Source organism: Corylus avellana, chromosome 4, assembly GCF_965113065.1.
Source record: "Corylus avellana chromosome 4, dhCorAvel1.hap1.2, whole genome shotgun sequence".
NCBI classification, from domain to species: Eukaryota; Viridiplantae; Streptophyta; class Magnoliopsida; order Fagales; family Betulaceae; genus Corylus; species Corylus avellana.
Window position 1 is genome coordinate 34,722,989 of NC_142493.1, and position 13,685 is coordinate 34,736,673.

Sequence of the window (13,685 nt, forward strand, 5' to 3'; positions counted from 1 at the left end):
GTCAGTTAACCGAAAAAAAAAAATAAATAAAATTTACCGCCTACCAAACCGAAACGATGTTGAAACTTGAAACAATATTTTTATTCCGCCTACTGACGGCCAGAAATCCGTTGTCGGTTGGTAAGCGGTTGGTAGGTAGTAAACCATTAATGTTTCCACCCTTATTTCCATTCATGTTGTACAACTTTAATTTATAATTTTTTTAAAACCGTTAATATTTCCACCCTTATTTCCATTCATATTGTACCACTTTAATTTATAATTTTTTTTTTTTAAAAAAAAATTATCTCTACTCGTAACACTCTTCTTAATTATATTATAGGTAAGAAACGATGAAGGTTGATGTCGAAGTGACCTCCAAATTAAGAGACAACGTCAAACCCTCTTGGTCAAATTCAATCTTAATGATGTAGAACTTCGGCCCCGTTTGCCAACAACCCGGGGCCGGCACTGTTGCTGGAACGGTACTGTTCCAACTACAATGCCATCTGACAGGTGCAACAAAAGTGTACTTTTTAATATTAATATATATATAAAGCAAAATAAATAAAAAAATTTAAAAAAAAAAAAAAAAAAAAGGAGGAGAAAGATGGGGTGGCTGGACCACCCCATTTTTGGCCATTGGGGAGGGGGGGTGGTTCAACCACCCCCACGGGCCACCCCCTTTGCCAAAAAAAAAAAAAGGGATCAGGTGCATTTGGGGGTGGCCGGACCACCCCCAAGGGGCTGGGGTAGTTTCGGCCACCCCATACCGGCCGTATGGGGTGGCTGAAACCACCCCCATGGCCAAGGGGGTGGTCCGGCTACCCAAAAAAAAAAAAAAAACGGGGGGTGGGGGGGGGGGGGGATCGGGTGCATTTGGGGGTGGCCGGACCACCCCTAAGGGGCCGGGGGTGGTTTCGGCCACCCCATACGGTCGGAACCCCATACGGCAGGATGAAGTGAACACTCTCGTGGCATTTTGTCACAACCAACCCCGGAGCTCCTCTAGGATGGTCACGGCCACTCTAAGGGCTTTGGGGTGGTTGTGTCACCCCAGCCTCTATTGTGAGTGGCTAATTAATGTTTTTTATTTTTTTGTTCTTTTTAATATAAGTTGAAAAAAGTAATTATAATGTGGAGCTTTTAATAATTTTGATTTAATTTGAGTTAAAGTATGTGTGCTGTATCAAAATTAAAGAGTAAAAATAATTATTTCATTTCCCTCCACTCTATTCCTAATAATAATTAATAACTATTATTTTTCTTAACAAAATACGCATTTCGTGAAAACGATCCTTAAAGTTAACAATTTTTGAAAATGGCCTCGTGTCTTCATTGCTTACGCTGTGTACCTGTGGTGGTTCATGCTAAACAATTCACTGTCAACTGAAAAGCATGCAACGTTTTCACTGTAGCATCTGTATATCCTATTAATTTACCATGTATATATATAGTACTCAAACTCTATGTTTTACCAAATTAATTTAATTAAGAGCTTTTATATATATATATATATATATATATATATATATATATATATATATATATATTTCACATGAATGATAAGGATAATGTTTGAAAATTGTCAGGAATACATTATTTGTGATAATAGTACTGTAAGGTTTAGATGTAGATTGAGTCGATATCAAAATGCAGTTCAAAAAAGTCAAAAATTGAAGTAAATTGAAGTTTGGAAAATCTCAGTCCATGCCTCGATGGAGCAAGGCAATGCATTAAGTTCAGTACTAAAAAAGTAAAAATCAAGACGTTAAGTCTTTAAGGAGTAGCTCAATTGGTTGAAGACTACGTCTCATGAAGTGGAGGTCATCAGTTCGAATTTTCCCTCCCCCTCCTGTGTGGATATGTCAAAAAAAAAAAAAAAACGAAGGCGGTAGGTCAAAGAATCAATTGAAAGTCGATCGGCCAAAGGGACGCAAAGTTGTTGAATACCAAAACTTGAGACGCTCGGTTTGATACATACTGGTTGGGGAGAAATGAGAAAGTAATTGATTCATGTGATATAAATAGGAAAATTAAAATGAATTTTTTTTGTAAAATAAAAAAAATTATTTAAAAATGTGAAAAGAAATAAATTTGACTTTTTGTTAGAAAAGATCAGGAAATTAAGGTTTCCAATCGTAGTGGACGTTCCGGGTGCCAGCTATATACATATAAACCGTTAAAATATGACCATGTCTGCATCACTACTCTCGAATAGAAGCTATATATATATATATATATATTCACATGTAGGGTGGGACTAAGAATTTAAACGTGGGTGGACGAAATTAAAAAAGAAAAGAAAAAATTTATAAGAACATTTTAAGAAAATTTCAAGCCTGCCCCCAAGCCTCTTAATACTTCTGCCCTGGCCTGTCACAGACCCACATGTATATATATTTGCATGCAATTTCATAGCAGTCAATTCTTTGACTTTATAATCACACATGTACATGCATGTGCTATATTTTCGAAGCAATAGTGCTCCCATATTGCCACCCTGACGCAAGGTTGTTTGCCCTAATAAATAAGGACTGCATGCTAAATGAGACCCAAAAAAATATTATGAAAAGCAAAGGATCGGAAAAAAGAACACAATTAAGGATGACTTAATTTTGATGGGATAATAATATATTGTTTTTCTTAGCGGGGGCTGTGTGATAGGGAAAGATATGGTATAGATTTGATTTATTGATTATTGCTGTAAGTAATACGAAGAAGCTCCAACCTCCTGTCAACCCTACTCAATAATTTTTCCAATCCTATTCTTGCACTCAACCTCGATCTGGACGTAAATTGATTGAGAGAAGATCGATGAAAGAAAAAGAAGCACGTAAAGATGTTGTATTCACCAACCCACTGTACAGTTGTCATCGATCAAAGGCTTGAGGGGTACGTTGATTCTAACCTTTGACCAGAATCCAGTAAAATAAGATATAATATTGGAAAACAAACAAACAAAAAAAGAAAGTTAATTAGAGCCAAGAGGAAGACGATCGACGATGGTAAAATAATTATCTGACCATTTTTATGTTCATCATTGTTAAAAATATTGGATAATATATTAGAAGCGGAAGAAAGAGAGAGAAGAGAGAGAGAGCGAAAGCACACAATGGACTACATTGTATTGACTCTAATAATAATAATAATGAATACAGAGGCCTCTATTTATAGAGATGTAAGTAACCTAATAGACTAAGGAAAGGTAAACCAAGTAGACTAAGGAAAGGTAAACCAAGTAGACTAAGGAAAGGTAAACCTAGTAGACTAATAATACTTAAAGAAGTAAATAACAAGTAATATTCTTAGCATCCCCCCTCAAACTCAATGTGTAAATTTGAGTTTGGGTAAAAGAAAAGGGAAAGAAAAATGAATTCGCCGAAAAAGTCGCTTGTACCGAAAGAGTTGCCGGAGTAACGCCATAAAAGTTGGTAGAGACCGATGGATTCTGCTTGAATTGAGCTATGCATTTAAGTTGGAACTTGGTTCACTTGGTGGTAATTTGACTTGAAAACCATATACTATAATGAAGAGCTCGCCTGGTCGGCTGAGAAAAGTAGGTTCGATTAAAAGGGACTTGTTTGGCCCGTAACCCTTGGACCGTCTCACCTGAGCTAAAGTTTGTCCCAAAAAATTCTAACTAGTAGACAGTCTAGCCTGCTTGGCTGAGATAAGCAGGGCCAGTTGAAAAGGCTAATCATGCCTGAAACCCTTGGACCGTCTCGCCTTGTCGGCTGAACTAAAGTCTGACCCATCTAACTAGTAGACCGTCTTGCCTGGTCGGCTGAGCTAAGTAGGGAGAAAAATGGCCGGTTGAAGAGGCTTATCATGCCTGAAACCCTTGGACCATTGAAAGGTCTGACCTAAAAAATTCTCACTAGTAATGAATCAATGGCCTAGGAGAGGCTGCAGTGACTGATGATGGCGGCATTTGACAAGGCATAAGTGGGTCGGTTGAAAGGGGCTTCTTTGGCCCAAAAACCCATGAACCTGAGGAAAGATTGGTCTGACCTGAGAGTGCATACCACAAGAAGAATGAACCGGATTGAACTACACCAAAGAAAAGGCTATGGAACCGAATTGAACAAGCATGAACCAACTTGAACCGCATAAAACAAACGCCTAAATTTCGAGAAAAATCTTGTTTTCTGCCATATAGAGATGCCAAAAGCAGAAATAGACCACACATTTGAAATCAGGACGAAAAATTGAGTAGTAAACACCTGGTCAACTTTTTCAATTGTCAAAGTCAAAGTCAATGGTCAACAAAGAAAAAGTCAACCTTATCAAGGTGCTGACGTGGCAGATCTGTTGACGTGGCTGATGTGCTGACGTGGCAGTGAGCTGACATGACTAATGCACTGACGTGGTAGTGGCTGATGACGTTACAGATGTGATGACATGGCGCTAGGGCTGACATGTCACTAGGGCATACAGTGAAGCAGTGCCTAGCGCATGTGGTGCACTCGCCTCAACAGCGGTGGTGCTATGGCACATTAATCCCATGCGCGGAGGATTCCACTGGCGCGTGGCAGCGCATTAGTGGTGGCATGATTGCGTTCTTGGTGGTGATGTGACCGTCGGCGCCGTATTTTATGGAGCGGTACGGAAACCAGATTGATCCACCTAACCTGGCGGCGCGTGAGGCATTGCAGCGGCGCGTGTAGGCGCGTCAGAATTTCTTTGGCGGAGATCTCGACAGATCTAGACTCTTCTGGCTTTGATCTGTCGATTGGTGGTACCGTTGTTGTGATCGGAGCTTTGTAGAGGCCCGTAAAGAAGCAAACAAATTCTTAGGCGAGTTTTGTCGGCGTGCCGAGGAACCCTTAGGATGCACGTGGAGGCGTGTTTACTGACGAACAGATCCTTCTGGTGGCGCGTGTGAGCGCTCGGAAGCTTGGACACTTTAGATCTCTTTGGATCTGTACTTGGCGGCGTCTGAACTGTCGGCAACGGCAGAAGGGCTGCGGCGATTTTGACACTATGGACAGCAGAAATTTTGAGCGGCACGTGATGTAGGGCGACTAGACTGAAATTTGTCAAAAAGAAAACACCATAACAGACAATTATTGAAAGCCATAGAAAAGTGGCTCTGATACCATGTTAAATATATTGGATAATATATTAGTAACGGAAGAAAGAGAGAGAAGAGAGAGAGAGAGAGCGAAAGTACACAATGGACTACATTGTATTAACTCTAATAATAATAATAATGAATACAGAGGCCTCTATTTATAGAGACGCAAGTAACCAAATAAATTAAGGAAATGTAAACCTAGTAGACTAATAATACTTAAAGAAGTAAATAACAAGTAATATTCTTAACAATCATCTCCAGAGAAGACAGGAATTAAGCTTCAAGAGTCCTTGCTCTCTTTTTCTTGTTCATTATTTCTCTCATATTTTTATCCCCAGTTATTTTCGTACACCCTACCATTGGATGTAGACAGTGTAGCTAGCTACCTTAAGAATTTCTTGGTTTAATTTCGAATTGAGAAGGTGATCTGAAGGTGTACTGAGGAAGATCGAGCAGGTGAAAATTAATGTTTCGATTTGAGGGCAGGGGTTGATGATTAAGAAAAGAAAGCATAAAGCTAACCTTTTTCTTGGTGTGGATAAGTGACTTTGACCCTGGCGGAAGGTACACAATTCAAGTTATTTAATTAATCATTTTAAAATGTTATAACATTATATCCGCCACATGACTACTTGTTATTTTATTAAAGGATTGATTTTTTTAATAGTTTTATAAGAACATATGAGATGATTTTTTTTTTTACCTATTTGCAGTTTGATTTAATTGTGAGTGTAAGCGAAGTTTTGTTAATAATAGCTCCAAGGGCATGAGTACGTAGCACTAGCACCACTATATATATAACTACATATATGCTGGCCGTGCATTCTCAGCCTCATCGACTAACAAAACATCTGTTCATTTCGGCAGCTTCTCATAGTTTTCTAGTACGATGAAGGTTGACGTCCAAGTTATCTCCACAGACACTATCAAACCCTCTTCGCCCACCCCGGACCACCTCCGCCAACACACTCTCTCCTTCATCGATCAAATTACACCTTCTATTTTCATGCCTCTCATTCTCTTTTACCAAAGAGAAGATGCCCGTGCTAATCTCACCTACGAAGAACGCCAAGACCGGATAAAGATATCCTTGTCCGAGGCCTTGACACGGTTTTACCCGCTAGCAGGACGTGTTAAAGACAATTTTCACGTTGATTGCAACGATGAGGGGGTCCACTACGTGGAAGCCAAGGCCAACTGCCAACTTTCCGAATTTCTTGAGGATCCAAACCCAGCTGAGAACAACAAGTTCTTGCCATTTTCATTGGACGATGTCAATGAACGAGCCTTAGCCATCCAATTCACCTCCTTCGACTGTGGTGGGATCGCCATCGGTCTTGTCTTCGCCCACAAGGTTGCGGATGCTTCCTCATTCTTCTTGTTCCTCAACAGTTTCGCTGCTATTGCTCGTGGTAGTGGCGACATAGCCACTCCACGATTCGACGCTGCCAAGATCTTCCCTCCGGAAACTTTTCTTAGCCAAAGTCCAAGCGTGAGGGTGGGGACGAAAAATATTTCAATAAAAAGATTTGTCTTTGACGCGTCTGCCGTAGCCGCTATAAGAGCCAAATACAGCACCGACGACACCAACATCGAATACCCACGGCCCACTCGCGTGGAGGCCGTGTCGGCTTTCATATATAGTCGCTTCCTCGCAGCCACCCAACCAGATGCAGACCCCAATAAGGTCTGCACCGTTTTCCACATAGCGAACCTGCGTCCGAGGATGGAACCGCCGCTGCCGGAAAATTATTTTGGAAACATGAGTGTGCCCACAGTCTCTGTACTCTCCAGGGACACGGAGGATGGGTTCCACAGCGTTGTTGTTCCGGTGCGAGATGCCATTCGGAAAGCCGACATGAATTACGTGAAAAGTTTCAAACAGGGTGGTGGGCACTTGAGTTTTATGAGAGAGAACGCGGAAAGATTCAGAAAAGGAGAGGTGATCTCGTTGGCCTTCACTAGTCTGTGCAGGTTTCCTGTCTTTGAAGCGGATTTCGGGTGGGGGAAACCTTTGTGGGTAGGCTCGGGTCGATTGATATACCCGAATCTAGTTACTTTGTTTGACAGGAAGTCAGGGAGTGGAGTGGAGGTATGGATTAACTTGGATGAGGAAGACATGGCTAAATTTGAAGTCGACAAGGAGCTCCTGGCTCATGTTTCGTCTGCCAAAGTTTCTCAAGTTTAAAATTGTCTTGCTGCTTAAAAGTTTGTTTCAGTGCAAGTATGCCTGTGAATCATCTGGTGTTGTATCTCTTTTTTTTTTTTCCCCTAATTATTATGCCTGATTAAGGAAACTCTAGAATAATCTTTCACGGATAAAAAATGTCCTTGATAGGATCTTTCAGATCATGTAGTCTGTTTGTAGTAGTTGGAGTCCGTGACAAGCCTCTCTCCATGTAATAAAGTCTCTCCGTGACAAGCCTCTCTCCATGTAGTCTGTTTTTTTTTTTTTTTTTTCGTTTGTTTGTTGTGCAATAAAGTCTTACTTATAAAATAATAATAATAAGTGGACGTGATATAAGTTTCTTTGATGATATATATCTTTCTTTCATGCATGTGCAAACGCGCGAGGAGAGGTTTTTTTATTATTATTATTGGTTGGATATGTCCATACAAGAGGGAGAGGTTAAATTCAAATTAATGACTTGTGCTTCATGAGGCATAGTCTCCAGTTGATTGAGCTGTCTCTTAAAAACGCGTGATGGGATTTTGACCCGGACATAGCAGCAAGCAATAATTAAGCATAGATACATATACAAGTAAACTTCATAAGACGAGAAACTCTCTTGAAACCAGAAAGGTTCATCATTCATGGCACCGGCAAGCACATGCATGCAAAAGGTTTGGTTATATAGTATCCTATATATAATTAATCTTTAGGTGTAAAAGTGATTTTATATTTTTTTTAAAAAAGCTATATATACAAAGGCGTATATATGTAGAGACGTAACCCAAATAAATAAAATTACAAAATTAATATATATATATATATATATATCCTCACTCCTCAGAAGGAATATATAAGAGCTAGCACGGAAAATAATTCATTTTGTTGTATATATTTTCTATCTTTTCTTTTTTCGTTGTCGGGGTACGTATTGCATTTCTATAAACTATATAATTAATGAGATGAGCTATATATGGACTACATTAGGCGATAACTTCTCTTTCTCTTTCTCTAAATTCCGAAGTCCGTACGTATTAGTGAAGGTGGGGATTTAATACCGTTACTACCGTATCTCAAAGCCTTGTATTAAAAAATAAAAAAAAACAAAAAAAAAGGGCCCAACCGGGTTCGAACCGGTGACCTCTTGATCTGCAGTCAAATGCTCTACCACTGAGCTATGGACCCTGTTGATGTATCACGACGCCTTGTTGAAATTAATCAATATCCAAATTTAAGAAAAATCCTTAGTCAAAGAAACACATCGATCTAAAGCAAGATTTGATACCAAAATAATGAGGAGCGCGCTGGTAAATAAATTAAGATAACGAAGAAGAAATGAACAACTCACCACTAAATGGGTAGCCGATGTTATTAGTGGATCAGTTAAGAAAAGATATAATATATATATAAAGCTGTATATATAGGCATTGAAGATAATATTGATAGATATACCTAATGATGTGGCAAGTTCTTATAGCAAATTGGGGTACTGAAACTTGAAAGTTTCTTGTAGTTGACCAGACGAAGTCTTTATTAATGCATGTTATATATGTTTTTAGCTAGTGCATGGAGAGGATCTTATTTCTTTTTAGTGGGGTTTTTGTAATTAATGAGGTTTTATACTAGTTTAAGTTTTTGTTGTCCCTTTGCTATGGTGTAGGGCCGCGCGCCGTATCTCTCAATGTATAATTTGGTGATCCATAAAATTTAGTTACAAAAGGTACTTGTTTTCCTTTCTTTTATTTATTTGATATATTAATTATAAAGGGATAAACTATCGATATCATATGATGTTGCAATATTGGTACCATATCAAAATTAAAAGTGCTTGGTTCACTTTTGTGATTCATAGATTATTAAAAAATAATTGGATATTTAAATGGTTCCATCAAATTACTAAATTAATAAAAGTCAGTAAGAGATCCTATATATGTAACACTTTTAATAAATTCTCTTGCTGGGTTTCCTCGGTGTCAATAGGCGGTTGGTGAGCCCCCAGGGTTTCTCTATATTAATTTTGAATAATGGCTACGTTATGCTTGGTAGTGTAATAAGCCTTTGCATTGTTTGATTAGGATAAAAAAAAAAAATGCCCTTTGCGTTGTTTCTTTTGCATTGGCTTTCTCTTTCCAATCTTGTCATGTTTGGGTTCGTACGCACGCGTGCAGTTTGGTCTTTCTTTATCTCTCTCTAGCCCCCACCCCTTTTTGCTAGGGTTTCATTTTTAGTAGCCATCCCCCTTGGGCCTCCTCCCTTCTCCCTCTTTTGCCTCCCCCCTCCCCTCTCATCACTATATTTCGTTTAGCGAGCTAGTCTATTTACCTGATGTCCCTAGCTCTTTGGACGATTTTTTTCATTTCCCTTCCTCTTCGCTTCTTCCCCCTCCTTTGGTCTCTAGTTGTTTTAGTTTCTTTTAGTATTTGCTTTTGTTGTTTTTTTTGCTTGTTTAAGTACATTTTGTGGGTGATGCTCTTAGGGTTTCACTCAAACTTCCCCCTCCATTTGAGTGCGCTGCTGATCTCCTCCGCATGCTCTGCTGCCCGCCGTCCTCTAATATGCCTTTTCTCGCGCCCCCACAACGATCAGCTTCCAATGCCCCTTTCGTTTTCAGTTTCCGATGAGTGCGCAATCGGCTCTTCTTTTCGGCTGCTGTCATCCTCTTAATTGGTGTGCCTTTTATGTTGTTTATTTCCCTGTAATTTGGCTTTCCTTTTTTTTATTTTTTCTGTCTTGTTTTGTTTCCTTGTAATCGTTTTTATTTTTGCTTGTAATAATGCTCGGTCCTCTCTCTTGATCTGCTCGCCTGATGCTCTTCGAGTTTGTTGCTTTGGTTTAGACCTTTGGGTTGTAGATGTAAACGTTATCCTGGCTTTCGGGTTGAGGAGGATGAGCTTTGGCTTGGAGTTCTTTACCTTCAGTATCGAGAAATAAGAGTTACCTATGCATTGGTTTGAGTCTGTTTGGCGCAGATCTACTGTTTAATTTGAAAATTAGTCATAGGGTAACGAATTTTGTTTAAGTATGGAATGTAATACGTCATTTTTCACGCTTGTAACCTCGTAGCTTCGGTTATGGTTGCTTCAGACCTTTTACTCTGTGTTATTTAAATTTTATGCTCATTTATCAATCAATGAGACTGAACTAATTCCTTTCCCTCCTCCCCAAAAAAAAAAAAAAAAAAAAAATTGGTCTTTCTTTATGTTTGCATGCTTCGCTTTGTTGTTTTTTAACTGGTATCCAATGAACATTCTTGGTTGTGCTTTATCTTTGATTGACGTAGACGGATCCATCAATCGTGTAACTGTCTACTTTGTCTTTCCATGTGTTTTTTTTTGTCATTATGTTAGAAAAGTTGATCGCGCTTGCCAAAGTAACAAGGGAAGTGCATGCAAGGAGAGAAAAAAAAAATAGCTAGCTCTGACGTTAAATCAATATGAATTAATTGAAAAGAATAGTCTTAGATCGAGGAAGTGAAATAGGGTCCGAAGAAAAGAGATCAGAATCTTATTTTTACCCTGTGTCGGTTGCTTTTTTGTCGTGTTTTCGTTAGAGACTTTTCTGCTTCGAATAATATTTTCTTCACCCCACAACCCCATCGTGCATACTTTGCCTCATATTGGGAATTATGGAGATGGTAATTGACGTGACTTAGGAGGGGATTCCGTGTGAAATCAAGCTGGGTCATGTACTCGGATTGGTTGGTTAATGGACCGAGTTTTGATTGATGGAGTACTCAGTGCATTAGCCCAACATCTTCTTTGGCTTTGTTTTATAAAGTTTGCTTTAAAAAAAAAAAAAAAAAAAAAAAAAAAGTGTCAAATGGCGAGCTCCTTGAGCGTGAAGTAAGATGAATGCATGTTGATCAGTAGATTTCATAACCATGAGATAATTGAATTGAAGAAACTAGAAAGGCAAAAACGAAAGGGACGGAATGTTCAAAGCATGATAACGATATGATATGGGGAAATAACTATGCATGTATCCATTTTCGTACGTCAACTCTGGAAAAAATGAAAGCTTCTATCTCAGCGTCTTTCGTTCCATGTTGCTTTCTGGCACCCAATTACCCTCGATCAGATCATGTAGACAATGTAGGCTATGTAGCAAATCCAACAAATCGCTCAATAATTCTGGCTTCAACGACAATTAATAAGGCTGTCGGCACCCTAACAAGAATTAAGTAATAACGAGAAAGATATAAACAAAAAGTTTTGGCTTGAATGCAGACATGATGTTTACAATCAGACAAAAAATAAAAACAAAAACAAAATAAAGACACCAAAACACAAAACAAAACTAACAACTCATCTATTAAAAATTTGGCATGATTAGTAATTTGGGTAAAAGAACATCTTTCATAATCTTCTCACCTTTTATATACGGAATGTCAATTATTTTCGCAGAACTTATAATCATATATGCCAATTATATATATATATATAACACTTACATTAATTCAGCTTTAATTTAAAATTAAAGTAATTGTATTGAAAATATTCATGTAAGTGCATATAATACCTAAGATTATCGTGGATGTTTATTAAGTATTATTTTTTAGAAATGCTATTTAGCATTCTCAAGTAAAAATCTTTTAATATTCATGTGCATATAAATGTGATACATAGATTAAAATACTAAAAAAATGTACTTGAAAATGCGGAAGAGCATTTCTTATTGCGTTCCGTGGATGGATAATGGATTCCATGCATGAACGGGTGGGATTAGTCAATTCCAAAGTCCTAATTAGTCAAACCCCCTCCTCAGTACTAGTTTCATTTTAATATATATATATATATATATATTAAAATTACCTTTGTATAGTTTCATTTTAATATATATATATATATTTTTTTGTAGGCAACTTCATTTTGTAAATAATAAAATGAGCCCAGGAAAAAAAGAAAGTGTATTTGAATTCCCAACTTCCCCATATATAAATCTCCAGGTCTTGGACATATATATGGCTCTCCATCTCCATGCCATCATCATTTGCCAATATCAATCAACAGCCATTCTTTAGCGTAGTGAGAGAAAAGAAATGAAGGTTGACATCGAAATTATCTCCAAAGAGATCATCACACCCTCTTCTCCAACCCCACACCATCTTCGCCATTACCAGCTCTCCTTTCTCGATCAAATAGCACCCCCTGTTTTCATGCCCTTGTTTCTCTTCTTCCCCAAACAAGCTGCTTCCAATAATCCGATCACCAACTTAGAGCAAAGCAACCGGCTCAAGAAATCCTTGTCCGATGCCTTAACCCGATTCTATCCACTAGCAGGACGGGTTAAGGATAGCGTTTTTATTGATTGCAATGACGAGGGCGTCTACTACGTGGAAGCCGAAGCCAAATCCCAACTTGTTGAATTTCTCCAAGATCCAATCCCTGCTGAGATCGACAAATTTCTCCCATTTGAACTCGACGATGTCAATGAATTCCCTCTTGTCGTCCAAGCCACCTTCTTCACCTGCGGCGGGGTTGCCGTCGGTCTTGGCATGTCCCACAAGGTCGGCGATGGCTTGTCATTCTTCATGTTTATCAACAGCTGGGCTGCCATTGCTGGCGGCAATTGCCATACCGATACGGGGACCCCTCGATTCGCTTCCGCCACGCTTTTCCCGCCGAGGAGTTTGAAGGGGTTTGAACCGAGGACTGGGATTGTGAAGGAAAACATTGTGGCCAAGAGGTTTCTCTTCGACGCCTCCTCAATAGCGGCTCTTAGAGCCAAATATGATGACACAAGACGCGTACGCCCTACTCGCGTCGAGGCCTTATCGGCTTTCATATGGTGTCGTTTCACGGCTGCTACTCAATCAAAATCCAACCCAGCTGGCAAGATCTACACCGTTCTCCATGCTGTTAATCTACGCACCAGAATGGACCCACCTCTTTCGGCAAACTATTTCGGAAATATAAGCCGAATCGCAATCTCAATACCGTCCGTGGATTCCGACGATGATGGGTGTCGTGGCATCGTCAACCAAGTAAGGGATTCGATAAGCAAAGTGAACGCGGAATACGTGAAGAAGCTTCAAGAGAGTGATTGGCTTGGGCACTTGAATTTCATTAAAGAGCGCACCGCACAAATCAGGAAAGGAGATGTGGTGTCGTTTAGCTTCACCAGCTTGTGCAGATTTCCCATATATGATGCTGATTTTGGGTGGGGGAAGCCGGTGTGGGTTAGCGCGGCAAGATTGCCGTTCAAGAATTTAGTTACTTTCCTTGACACCAAGTCCGGGAACGGAATAGAAGCGTGGATTAACCTGAAAGAAGAAGACATGGCTAAATTTGAATGCGATGAGGAGCTCCTCGCGCATGTTTCACCGACCCTGAAGCCCAACGTGAAAAGTTCTGCGTTTTAGGCCCCGACTGGTTACCGTCGTCGGAGAGTATATATATATATGATCAGTATGCATGTCCTTTAGTTTACTAGTATTGTGTTAATTATTTGTGTGCA

General features: G+C 39.3%; 1 protein-coding gene, 1 non-coding gene and 1 pseudogene across 2 annotated transcripts; 2 read left to right on the forward strand and 1 right to left on the reverse strand.

The window, feature by feature from the left end:
• Positions 1–5,901: 5,901 nt before the first annotated feature.
• Positions 5,902–7,476, forward strand: LOC132179617 (limonoid 21-O-acetyltransferse-like). The gene has a single exon (XM_059592360.2). The coding sequence runs from the start codon at positions 5,949–5,951 to the stop codon at positions 7,245–7,247; it is 1,299 nt and encodes a 432-aa protein (XP_059448343.2). The 5' UTR covers positions 5,902–5,948; the 3' UTR covers positions 7,248–7,476.
• An 866-nt stretch (positions 7,477–8,342) lies between these two features.
• Positions 8,343–8,414, reverse strand: TRNAC-GCA (transfer RNA cysteine (anticodon GCA)). Its single transcript has one exon. It is a non-coding gene; the product is annotated as a tRNA-Cys (tRNA).
• Positions 8,415–12,267: 3,853 nt separating this feature from the next.
• LOC132179999 (stemmadenine O-acetyltransferase pseudogene) lies at positions 12,268–13,685 on the forward strand (annotated as a pseudogene).